General features: G+C 31.5%; 1 protein-coding gene across 1 annotated transcript; it reads right to left on the bottom strand.

Moving 5' to 3' along the window:
- Positions 1-2,095: 2,095 nt before the first annotated feature.
- Positions 2,096-4,159, bottom strand: LOC124943822 (serine carboxypeptidase-like). The gene is made up of 8 exons (XM_047484292.1): positions 3,834-4,159; positions 3,422-3,710; positions 3,208-3,351; positions 2,985-3,135; positions 2,807-2,898; positions 2,477-2,735; positions 2,265-2,398; positions 2,096-2,194 (listed from the first exon to the last, which is right to left on the bottom strand). Exons 1-8 carry the CDS (start codon positions 4,157-4,159, stop codon positions 2,096-2,098), a joined length of 1,494 nt encoding a protein of 497 aa, XP_047340248.1.
- Positions 4,160-11,073: the final 6,914 nt, after the last annotated feature.

An 11,073-nucleotide genomic window follows, 5' to 3' on the forward strand; every position in this document is an offset into this window, starting at 1 on the left:
GCTTTCTTTTTCCTTTCCCTTTTTTAGCTCTTGCTGATTTGTGAATTGTAACCTCAACATCTTCCAAGTTCTTATTAACAACCTGTTTAGACCCCTTAATATAGGAGCCGGAGATTGAACTGTCTCATTAGAAACAGTTTGTTTAACATGTTAGTAATTCCCGCCACTAGAAGTGTCATCCTCCTCGTCGTCATCATCTTCAGAACATAATTTGCTAAAAGGAACAACAAAATCATCAATAGTTATAGGATCAGAAGATTACGGAACAAGATCATTGTTCAAACATCCATCTGAACTTCCATCAATCTCCACGTTACTATCCATATCCTCCGCTGAAACTGAACTTCCTTCGCCGAAAACCCTACTCATTCTTAGAAGAACTCAAAATTTGCTTAATTCCTGCCAAACCAACACCTTCCATCTGCTGTCCTGCTTTACCCAATTTCTGCATAACTCTTGCTGCTTGCTACTTCTTCAAAAATAATTTAACCAGTTTAGAATCAACCAAGGTAGGTAACTGTTCAGCCAAAACATGAGAAACTTTAAGATCAACAGCACCATCTAAAATCTCAACCGAAAGCGACTTCTCCTGACCCTTTTCTACCGTTTCGAGATACCTAATTTTCATTTTAATGTGATTGTTGAAGATTTTTGGATATAGGAAGATTAAAAAAAAATGATGAGTTCAAAATTTGCAAATGTTTATTTATGTTTTGTAATATATATTTTTGAATAGATTGTTGGAACATATTATATGTTTTGTGTTATATATAATATTGTTTAATTTGAATATATAATAGGTTTTAATTTAAATGTCAGGCTTCTAGATTAAAAACATTTTTTTTAATAAACAACTAATACTGGTCGTATTTTCTTTGGCCTTTTTATATTCGTTCATAATCAATAACGCTAGTAGGAGTAGGTTGTTACATACTTTATTGATCAATAAAGTCCATAAATTTGGTATTTATTGATTAATAAATGCCGCATAAAATTTGACCTTTATTGATTAATAACGACAACAGAAAATTCGACCTTTATTGGTGAGTTTTTCAATACCGACTCTACTTTTATTATCTGACCGTCCATAATTTTAACGAAAAAGTATTGATTAATGCAGACCGAAAAATATAAATATTAACATAATTTTTAGACGTTAAAAAACTATTTTTTACCCGTGATTGCTAACTATATAAGTTCAACATTTAACTAACTATAATATATATATATATATATTTAATTTTAATTTTCCTTGGTTTGTCGGAAAGTTGTGGTTAACTTGGATATACATGTGAGAGTAAATAAATACTTGAGTTAGATTCTGAGTTGACCTACTCATAAACTTGAAACGATAAAATAAAAAAAATAAAATATTAAATATAAGTCTTGAACTTGTAATCTAACAATGTAAGTACTTGTTAATTAACCATGATTAAATATATATAGCGGTAAGAACTCCTTTTCGATCTCCAATTTTTATTTTGCAAGGATGGCAACATCTCGTCCGATTTCATCGTGTGGTCAGCGTGAAGATTGGACCACCGAGCTAGTTTAGAACGATGATTTCGAACTTCTATAAAAGAGATCCGTCATGGATAAAGAAAGGGGAGACCGGTCAATCAAATAACAGACTATCAACAAACTTTCACCGATTGTGAGTCTTAGGTTAGAAATCTTTATCTTCTTTCTTCATAAACAGTGAACCCAATTTGAAATTATTATTTCTACTGTTATTATCATATTGTACAAGTAAATCATAATTTTGTTTTTGTCAAATACTTAAATAAACAAATTAGATTTAACCAAACCTCAATAGACAAAAAAAATAAACAATTAAATATAAACTTTAAAATTGATCAATAAACTTTATTTTATTCTATAAAATTGAGAGCACAGGACTCACTTGATATACCCTCAAAAATAAAGATGCAAACTTATTATTATATTTTAAGACTTAATTTAGAGTTTCAACTTTCATGATTGGACATGGAGAATTATCTAGCTATTAATAGTTTGCAAATAGAATAGTAACAAAGAACAATATTCATATAATTATGAATTAATTTAATATCGCTGGCGTAATACTAAGCCCGCCTTATTCTCTTGACATAGGGGTATTTTGTGTCCATCTTTCCAGCATCTTCAATGCCAATTTCGGTTGATCCATGGGAACCATATGTCCCGCGTCATGAACCTGATCGATCACACAAATTATTCAAAATATGTAATCAATATATATATATATATATATTTTGATTTCTTGCCTTAAGGAATGTCAAAGGTCCATATTCTTTAAGTTCTCCTTTCATAGCATGATCGACTACATATGCAACTATGTCTTTATTATTGAATTGTCTTTGACCCGACCAATTCATTGCAGTAACCCACCTATAGATTCCTGGAATAGTTTTATTTTGAGTTAATAATTAGTTGGTCTAATAAGATAGAAAGAAGAAAAGTTTTGATAATTCATTACCAAGCCAATTTACGATAAGATCACGTTCTCCTGCATATAACAAAACCTTAATTCCATCTTCAAGAAGCGGAGGAATTTCCACTGCACGATTCCTCATCCAATCATTAATCATCGCATCATAAACAATCCGGTTGAAGGATATAAACTGAATATTCCCAACTCCAAGAGAATTTCTAACCGTTGCATTGTTTAACATTTTTTCTATATACGATAAATCATAACACATTTCACCCACACATTTCTTCCGAGTGTCGTAATACTGTAAGCACCACCGATATTGTTATACTTACATAAAAAATAAATAAAATGTAACATCTATTCGTTCCTTACATTTCTATTAGAACCAGAATATTTCAGTACAAGATTGAACATGGCAGTACAAGAAGAATATGCATCCCTACAGCTGATTCCTCCTCCTCCTCCTATCCTTGCATCTAAATTTTATTTTTAAAACATGATCATGAAAATTGAAACAACATATATATATTGTAAAAAAGATAAATATTACTGCATCTAGTTGTATCTTCCTCGCATTTTGGTACCAATCTGGCGACACGTCTGACTTTAGTTTTTGTGATCAGCCTCTCACTTGAAGCATAATCTATAACTGACTTGTATTGAATAGCAGGGTGTGTCAATCCATTTCCAATAGCAATACCCTGTATACATAAATTATTAACAAAGAGATGAATGAACTGATATTAATTAATCAATTAATTAATAAATATTACCTTAAGATTAATGTGAGCTCCATCTCCGTTTTTGTTTCCATTGCGAATCCGAGAGGTTATGGCAGGGATATAGTGACCGGCATATGATTCTCCTGTTATGTAGAGACCGTTCCTCAAATATTGAGGATGTTCATCGAAAAATACCTTAATAATAATAATAACAAGATCAGTATTCATTGATTATTTTTTTTAGAAGTTAGTTAAGAAATTAGACCTGCAAGAAGTCATTTAAGTCATTGCCAACACACTTTTGATCGGTACAAATATCAGAGTGATCTGAACTATAGCTGAAACCGGTGCCTATGGGCTGGTCGATATAGATTATGTTCGACACCTGGTCCCAACCAAAGTCATTCCAGATAAGAGTTTGGTTCATAATCTTGTAAGGACCGTTTTCATAAAACAGACCAAGTGAACTGCTGGCTCCAGGTCCTCCATTCAACCATATCACAACTGGGTCATTTCTCATACCCCTTCTCGACTCAAAGAAGTAGTAAAACATCCTGAATCACCCAATCCAAACAAGGGTAAATGCATGATTGAATACATTACAAATATTATAAAACTGGATTTCTACCAATTTGGAGTTCAATTAATGTTGCATTTTCAAAAAAAAACTCTTGTACCTTGCATCTATCTTGTGAGGAAGTCGATAATAGCCGGCGTAATGACCCAAATTCTTAATCGTAGTCCTTGGATCACCACTGGCTGGGAGGCGGAATTGCCGTTCGACCAATGATGATGACAATGCATTGGGTAATCGACGGGAAGATGGGTCGCCGGAGTTGACGCCAGAACTGGGAAATAAGTTTAAACTCTTGATAATCCTCTCCACTTCCGTACTCATCGAATTAACCTTCGATGTCTGCAAAGAAGACGGTGATGAAAGAATTGGACATGAGAAGAAAAACAGAGGAAAAAGAATTAGACAAGAGAGCCCTATTTGTGCCATATTGATTTGCATGTAATACTGATTTGGTTGGACTGGAATTTATAAGAAGATTTGCATATGTTTTAATTTTATAAATTATTTTTAAATTTTAACATCTATATCATCAATTATTTATATTAATTTGGTAGTTTTATTTTATGTTATTTACTAATTAATTTTCTATACATAATTCTTGTTGATTTAATGAGAAATAATTTTTTATAAAAAAAATATTAATTTAAATAAAATGTCACACTCGTATTGTAATCTAAACGGTAATAATCAGTCTCATTGATATACATGTAGATTGCTTAACTTTTAATACAAATCTACTCGGGTAAACAATACTCAATATTTATTTTATTCTTTCCATATTTTAAAATGATTTACAAAATAGACTGATACAATAATTATATATAAAAGTAATAATAAGATATGACAATATTTATTGTTATCTCACATGATTTAATTTTTTTTTAAATTCTTTAATTTTCTCAAAAATAAATAAATAAATAATTAAATCTAATAAGATACGGTGAATCTAGAAAAGAATAAAGTACATAATAAAAATAATTGTTTTATACTAATAATATGTAAATTAATTTTGTATTATAAAATAGATAAATAAGAATCAAAAATATATGAACATTTAATTAATTTTTGTTTAAAAAAGTATCTATATCATGTTAATAAATATATCATGTAAGAGTGGTTTTTATAAAAAAAAAAATATATATTAAGAAATATTATTAATAATTTCTTTTATCTATTAATTATTATATTTAATTTCTTAATAGATCAAAGTCAAATCATCCCACTTAAAATACTTAAATTAAAGTGGAGATATAACTATATTATTAATTAATAAATTTGTCCTCCTACAAAAATTACTTAATAGAATGTTTGAGCTATATAATATATATTTGGGGTAATATTAATAAACTCAAATATTTTATAATATAGGAGGGTTAAATTTATTTATTTTTTTATTAAATAAGATTTGAACTTTAAGCTCTCTTTTATTTTATTTTCAGTTTTATTTATTTTGTTATTTATAAATTTAAAATTACTTGAGCGATTTTAATAAAATCCAAAAATAACAAAATGATAAATTTAATGAAAACCATTAAAAATAATATGTTTAACGAAGATAATTTTTCTTATTATGTCGCCATAAATAATTTGTTGACTTCTTTAAAAACTTTTCGATCTTAAAACATTTTTACCCCGTCTTTAAAAGCGGTTTGTGCAATCCGAAATTGGTCGGCCCCATGCCTTACATTCCTCTCGAATCTTGAGGAGTGGGATGAGGAACCGAAATAGTAAGCTTGACCCGTGCAATTTTTAGATAATGTTTAGTAGGGGACACTAGGATTCCACGATATTATTTCTTTTTATAAAGTCTTACTATTCAAATGGTGTAATAGATTTTCATCTGAGCAAGATAATATTTGGGATAAATTGATTAAATGTAAATATAGTCAGGATAAGTTTGGTAGATTCACCAAGAATTCTTATAGACCCGTGTGATGCAACATTTGGGATTGTATTTATCATATTTGGAAAGTTTATTGGGAGCATTCCATTTATATTGTGGGTGATGGAATTTTCATTAGTTTTTTGGACTACCCTTGGTGTGGTGGTAAATGTTTTGCGAGTATTTTCCCCGAGTTTTCTTCTATTTTTATTTGTAGAGATGATTCGATCAAAGATATGTTTGATATTTGGTCTATTGGGTTTGCTAACCGTATCAGATATAGAAGAAGATTGAACAGTGAGAAAAACATATCCAATGATAAAATTTTGTTCATGGTTAGAAATAAGGGGTTAAACTCGTCTTCTCGGAATTTTATGCAGTGGCATGATCTAAATAACTTTCATGTGGGATATTGTTACACTTTGTTCAATAAAGTTAGTCCATTTGATCTTTGTTGGGAATTTTTTTGCGAGTCTAAGATGCCTATCAAGATCTCCATTTTTAGCTGGAGTGTTATTCACGGCGTAATTATCACTAACAATAGATGTATGAAAAAATGCATGATTATTGTGAGTCGTATGTGTTATAAAGAGGTTGAGACAACTTCTCATCTACTTTTATATGGTCACGTTGTTGTAAGTATATTAGTGTTTTATGGAATTTAATTAGAATACAATGGGTTATGACATAAACCATTAGTGGCTATTGGGAGGCATGAATTGAGGCGACTAAAATGCGAGACTTAGAAGATGAGTCTTTATCCCTATAATTTTCTGGTAGATTATCTGATTGAAAAGAAATTAACGAACTTTTAACAACGAAAGTAGACCGTTAAATATTATTCACAATAGCATTATGATGACGATGTCGGAGACTAGATCTAGAAAACTTGTGGATTCATGTGAAGATCTTATTGCTCTTCTTGAAGATATTCGAGTCAATTAACTATTCTAATGTATTCAATTTGTACATAACTTGTCTTCATGTTATGCTTTTATCGTTGTGCTTAAACAATTTTTATTAAATGGTTCATTTAATATATATATATATATAATTATAAATTGAATTCTACACTAAAAAATGGCCAATGGTTAAATGATTAACATTTCAAACTTGAAATAAGAGTTTGAGTCCCTCTTTGTGTGAATTTTAGAGTTTGTAATATAAATATTAAAATTATAATGATGGTGATGTATATGAGTGAGAAATTGAAGGAATGATGATTCTCCTAATGAATTCTTAAAGGATAAAAAATGATAAAATATGTGAATACGAATTAGAAGAATGAAAGATTGTTGGTGAAATATGTGAATTTGAAATATATATTATAGTGAGAAGGATTGGGTATTGATGATAATTTATTTTAATATAAGTTGAGTTATTTATTTTTAATTGTTAATCATATCAATTATATATTCATATATATATATATAATTAAGTGTTCAAAATTCATAATAAAGATCCAGAGTTCGAATTTCGCTAGGTGCAAGTTTGAATAATTATAAAATCATATATAAAAGGAATATAATTCAAAGTGAGAATATTTATAATATGATAAGTTGGTTGAGTGAAAAATGCTCGAAATGATAGTTTGATTGGAGAACTAGATATATGCTGGTTTGCCTAAGTGAGAATGTTTGTTATACGATGAGATGGTGCGTGCAAAATTCTCATAATGATAGTTCTATTGAGGAAAGTGATATATTGGTTGGTTGAAATGAAAATGTTTGTAATATAATGAGATTATTCAGTACAAAATACTCAAAATGATAGTTCGGTTGAGGAATAATGGATATATTTGTCGGTCAAAATTAGAATGTTTGTAATATGATGAGATTGTTGAGTTTAAAATGCTCAAAATGATAGTTCATTTGGAGAACAAAGGATATTTCCGTTGGTCGAAATGAGAATGTTTGTACTATGATGAGATGACTGAGTTTAAAATTCTCAAAATGATAGTTCTCTTGGAGAACAAGTGATATTTTTGTTGGTCGAAATGTGAATGTTTGTAATATGATGAGACGATTGAGTGAAAAATGCTTAAAATGATAATTCGACTAGAGAACAAAGGATATATATGTTGGTCGAAATGAGATAGATTGTGAGATGATGAGATGATTGAGTGAAAAATGTTGGAAATGATAGTTTGATTGGGGAAGAAGGGTATAGGGTTGGTCAAAATGAAATAGTAAGAGGAATGATTTGTAATGATGAGATAGTTGGATTCAAATTTTTTGAAATAATAGTTCAATTGGGGAATAAGGGATATGATGGTTGGCCGAAATGAGAAATTGTGTACTATGATGAGATGGTTAAGTGCAAAATGCTCAAAATAATAGTTTGGTTGATTGAAATAAAAATATGGTAAGAGGTCGGTAAAGAGAAGATTATTGGTTGACCGAAATATGGAGTTGCGAGATTAGTAATGAGAGGTCGATTGAGAATAAGAGATAATATGATTGTTCAGTTGAGGAACAACTAACAAGGGTATATTGGTTGGTCGAATTGAGATGGTATGTTAGTTGGCCGAAGTGAGAGTGTTTGTAATATAATGAGATGGTTGAGTGAATTTTTTTAAAATGATAGTTTGGCTGAGTGATAAGGTTATACGGTTGGTGAAAGTGATAGTAAGAGGAAAGATTTATAATGATGAGATAGTTATATGTAAAATGTTTGAAATAATAGTTCAATTAGGTAATAAGGGATATGTTAGTTGTGGTCGAAATTATGAGGTCTATAATATGATGATATGGTTATGTGTAAAATGCTCTAAATGATAAGTTCGGTTGGAAAACAATGGATTTGTTGGATAGTCAAAGTGAAAAGATGGTAAGAGGTCAGTAAGGAGAAAGTGCAATTTCATCTTGTTGAGGTCTTTTGACTCCCTCATAGCCATCGTTTTTATGTCCCATTCTCTAGGAAGAGCTCGCATGACTTTGATAATAACATCACGGTTGATATAGGTATTCGATGACAATACTGCTGAATCTTTCATCAAATTCAGTCATCGCCTCTCCATGACACATCTTTACGTTGTCAAAATTTTGTGTGGCAACCATCAGCTTGATTTCTTTTGTTTGTTTGTTGCCCTCACAGAGTTGGGTCAACTTCTCTCAAATTTCTTTGGCAGAAGAGCAGGCCTTGATCTTGCTGAATATATTATTGTCCAGCATCTTATAAAGAATGTCTTTGATCATATTGTCAAGGTTGTTCTTCCTCTTCTCTTCAATGGTCCACTCAGACTTTGGTTTCTCCTTCATCGCAGGAGTACCATCGGAGGTTGTGGTGGAGCTGGCCTTCATGATTTTCATTGGTCCATCGATGATGATATACTACATGTCATCATCTAGGGCGGCCAAATGCGCTTGCATTATTATCTTCCAGTTATCATAATTCTCATTCGTGAACATATGGATCTTACTTGGGAGAGACATGTTTTTGATATCTAATTGCTTGGGAATAAAAAACCTTGCTCTAATACCACTTGTTAGGATTTGTGTAAACTATAGAGAGGGAGTTCTGAATATAATTGGCAACTTAACACTTTAATATTCGATTTTAATCCTATTAGAGATTAAGAATTTGTTTATATTCTTCACAAAACTTTGCAAGCTCTTGAAGAAAATCAAGTGCAAAAATATTTGCTCGATTTGAAGCGACAGATAAATGATTGAACAATGCGAAAAGTAAATAACACGAAATTTTATGGATGTTCGGAGATAAAAGTCCTACGTCATCCATTCTTCTGTTTCTAAAAGGTTTTTCACTAGAAGGTTTTGATTTGTATAGACACTACACAAACCCAGTTAGACGCACATGACTTAACAAGTGTCTATTTCTAAACTTCGAGCTAACACTCTGTTGAACAGACAAACCCTGTTCAACTTACAATACTGAAATTTCACACAAAAAGAACAGTAGATGAATTACATAATATTCTTTGAGGGAGAGTAAACATAGTCCTTAGTAATTCTTAATTCGCAGTTCGTGAGTGAGACAGAGAGATTCGTCGTTGTCCTTGGATCACCTTTTATAATGAAGTGCACCAACGGTCGAATCTTCCTTTTAAATACGTGTCAGCTATCCGTTGGAAGTACTCCAGGAGTATAGGATCGTACATCAGAGTATATGTGTTTGATCGTGGCATGTCGGATTGTACTGTAGAATATTCAGAAGAACGTGGTGTATGGGATAGTACAAAACGTGGGCTGGTGGAATATTTGAATACATGGAAGACAAGAAGTTATAACGTGTTAAGCTATCTTGGAAGACGACTGATAATGAATACTGTTGATTGTCGAACTGATGAGCTGAGTAGATAATTAGATACTTCTTCAAACGACAACTGAAGCAAGACGTCTGCTAGCGCACTTCTTCAGACAACCCGTCTGATAAAGTTAGACGACACATGCTCGTGCACTTCTTCAGACAACCTGTCTGATGAAGTTCAACGACGTATGCTCACACACTTCTTTAGACAACCCGTCTAATGAAGTTAGACTACGTCTGCTCGTGCACTTTTTTAGACAACATGTCTAATGAAGTTAGACTTAGTCTGCTCACGCAATTCTTCAGACAACCTGTCTGATGAAGTTAGACTACGTCTACTCGCGCACTTCTTCAGACAACCCGTCTGATTAATTTAGATGACGTCTACTCTCGCACTTCATCAGAGAACCCGTCTTATAAAGTTAGACGACGTCTACTCGCGCACTTCTGTAGACAACTTGTCTGATGAAGTTAGATGATGTCTGCTCACACACTTCTTCAGACAACCCATCTGATAAAGTTAAACGACGTCTGTTTGCACACTTCTTCAGACAACTTGTCTGTAGAAGTTAGACTACGACTGGTCACGCACTTCTTCAGACAACCCGTCTGATGAAGCTAGACGACGTCTGCTCGCGCACTCCTTCAAACAACCCGTTTGTAGAAGTTAACCGACGTTTGCTCGCGTACTTCTTCAGAAAATCCGTTTGTAGAAGTTAGATGACGTCTACTTGCGCACTTCTTTAGACAACCCGTTTATAGAAGTTAGACGACGTCTACTCGCGCATGTCTTTAGACAACCCGTCTAATGAAGTTAGACTACGTCTACTCGCGCTTGCTTTAGACTATATCAGAAGATATACGTCTTTTGAGATGTACCTGCACAAAGACAATTTACGCAATATAGTTTTGTTCAGACCGAATCATTAAAACTATATCAACTATGTCGTATTGATTAAAACTTATACACTTAAGTTTATTAAAACATTTTTCCTTAATTAATTATTTTTCTTTAAATTAAATTTTCTTTTTCTTTATTTAATTTAATCTATCAATTGGGTATTTATTATAATTAATTTTAATATAAGTTGAGTGATTTATTTTGAAATGTTAATCATATCAATTATATATTCATAGATAAATTATAAAAATAACTTAACAATCTTAAGTGGTGTCGAAGGTGCAAGTT

This window comes from Impatiens glandulifera, chromosome 6 (genome assembly GCF_907164915.1).
Source record: "Impatiens glandulifera chromosome 6, dImpGla2.1, whole genome shotgun sequence".
Taxonomy (NCBI): Eukaryota; Viridiplantae; Streptophyta; class Magnoliopsida; order Ericales; family Balsaminaceae; genus Impatiens; species Impatiens glandulifera.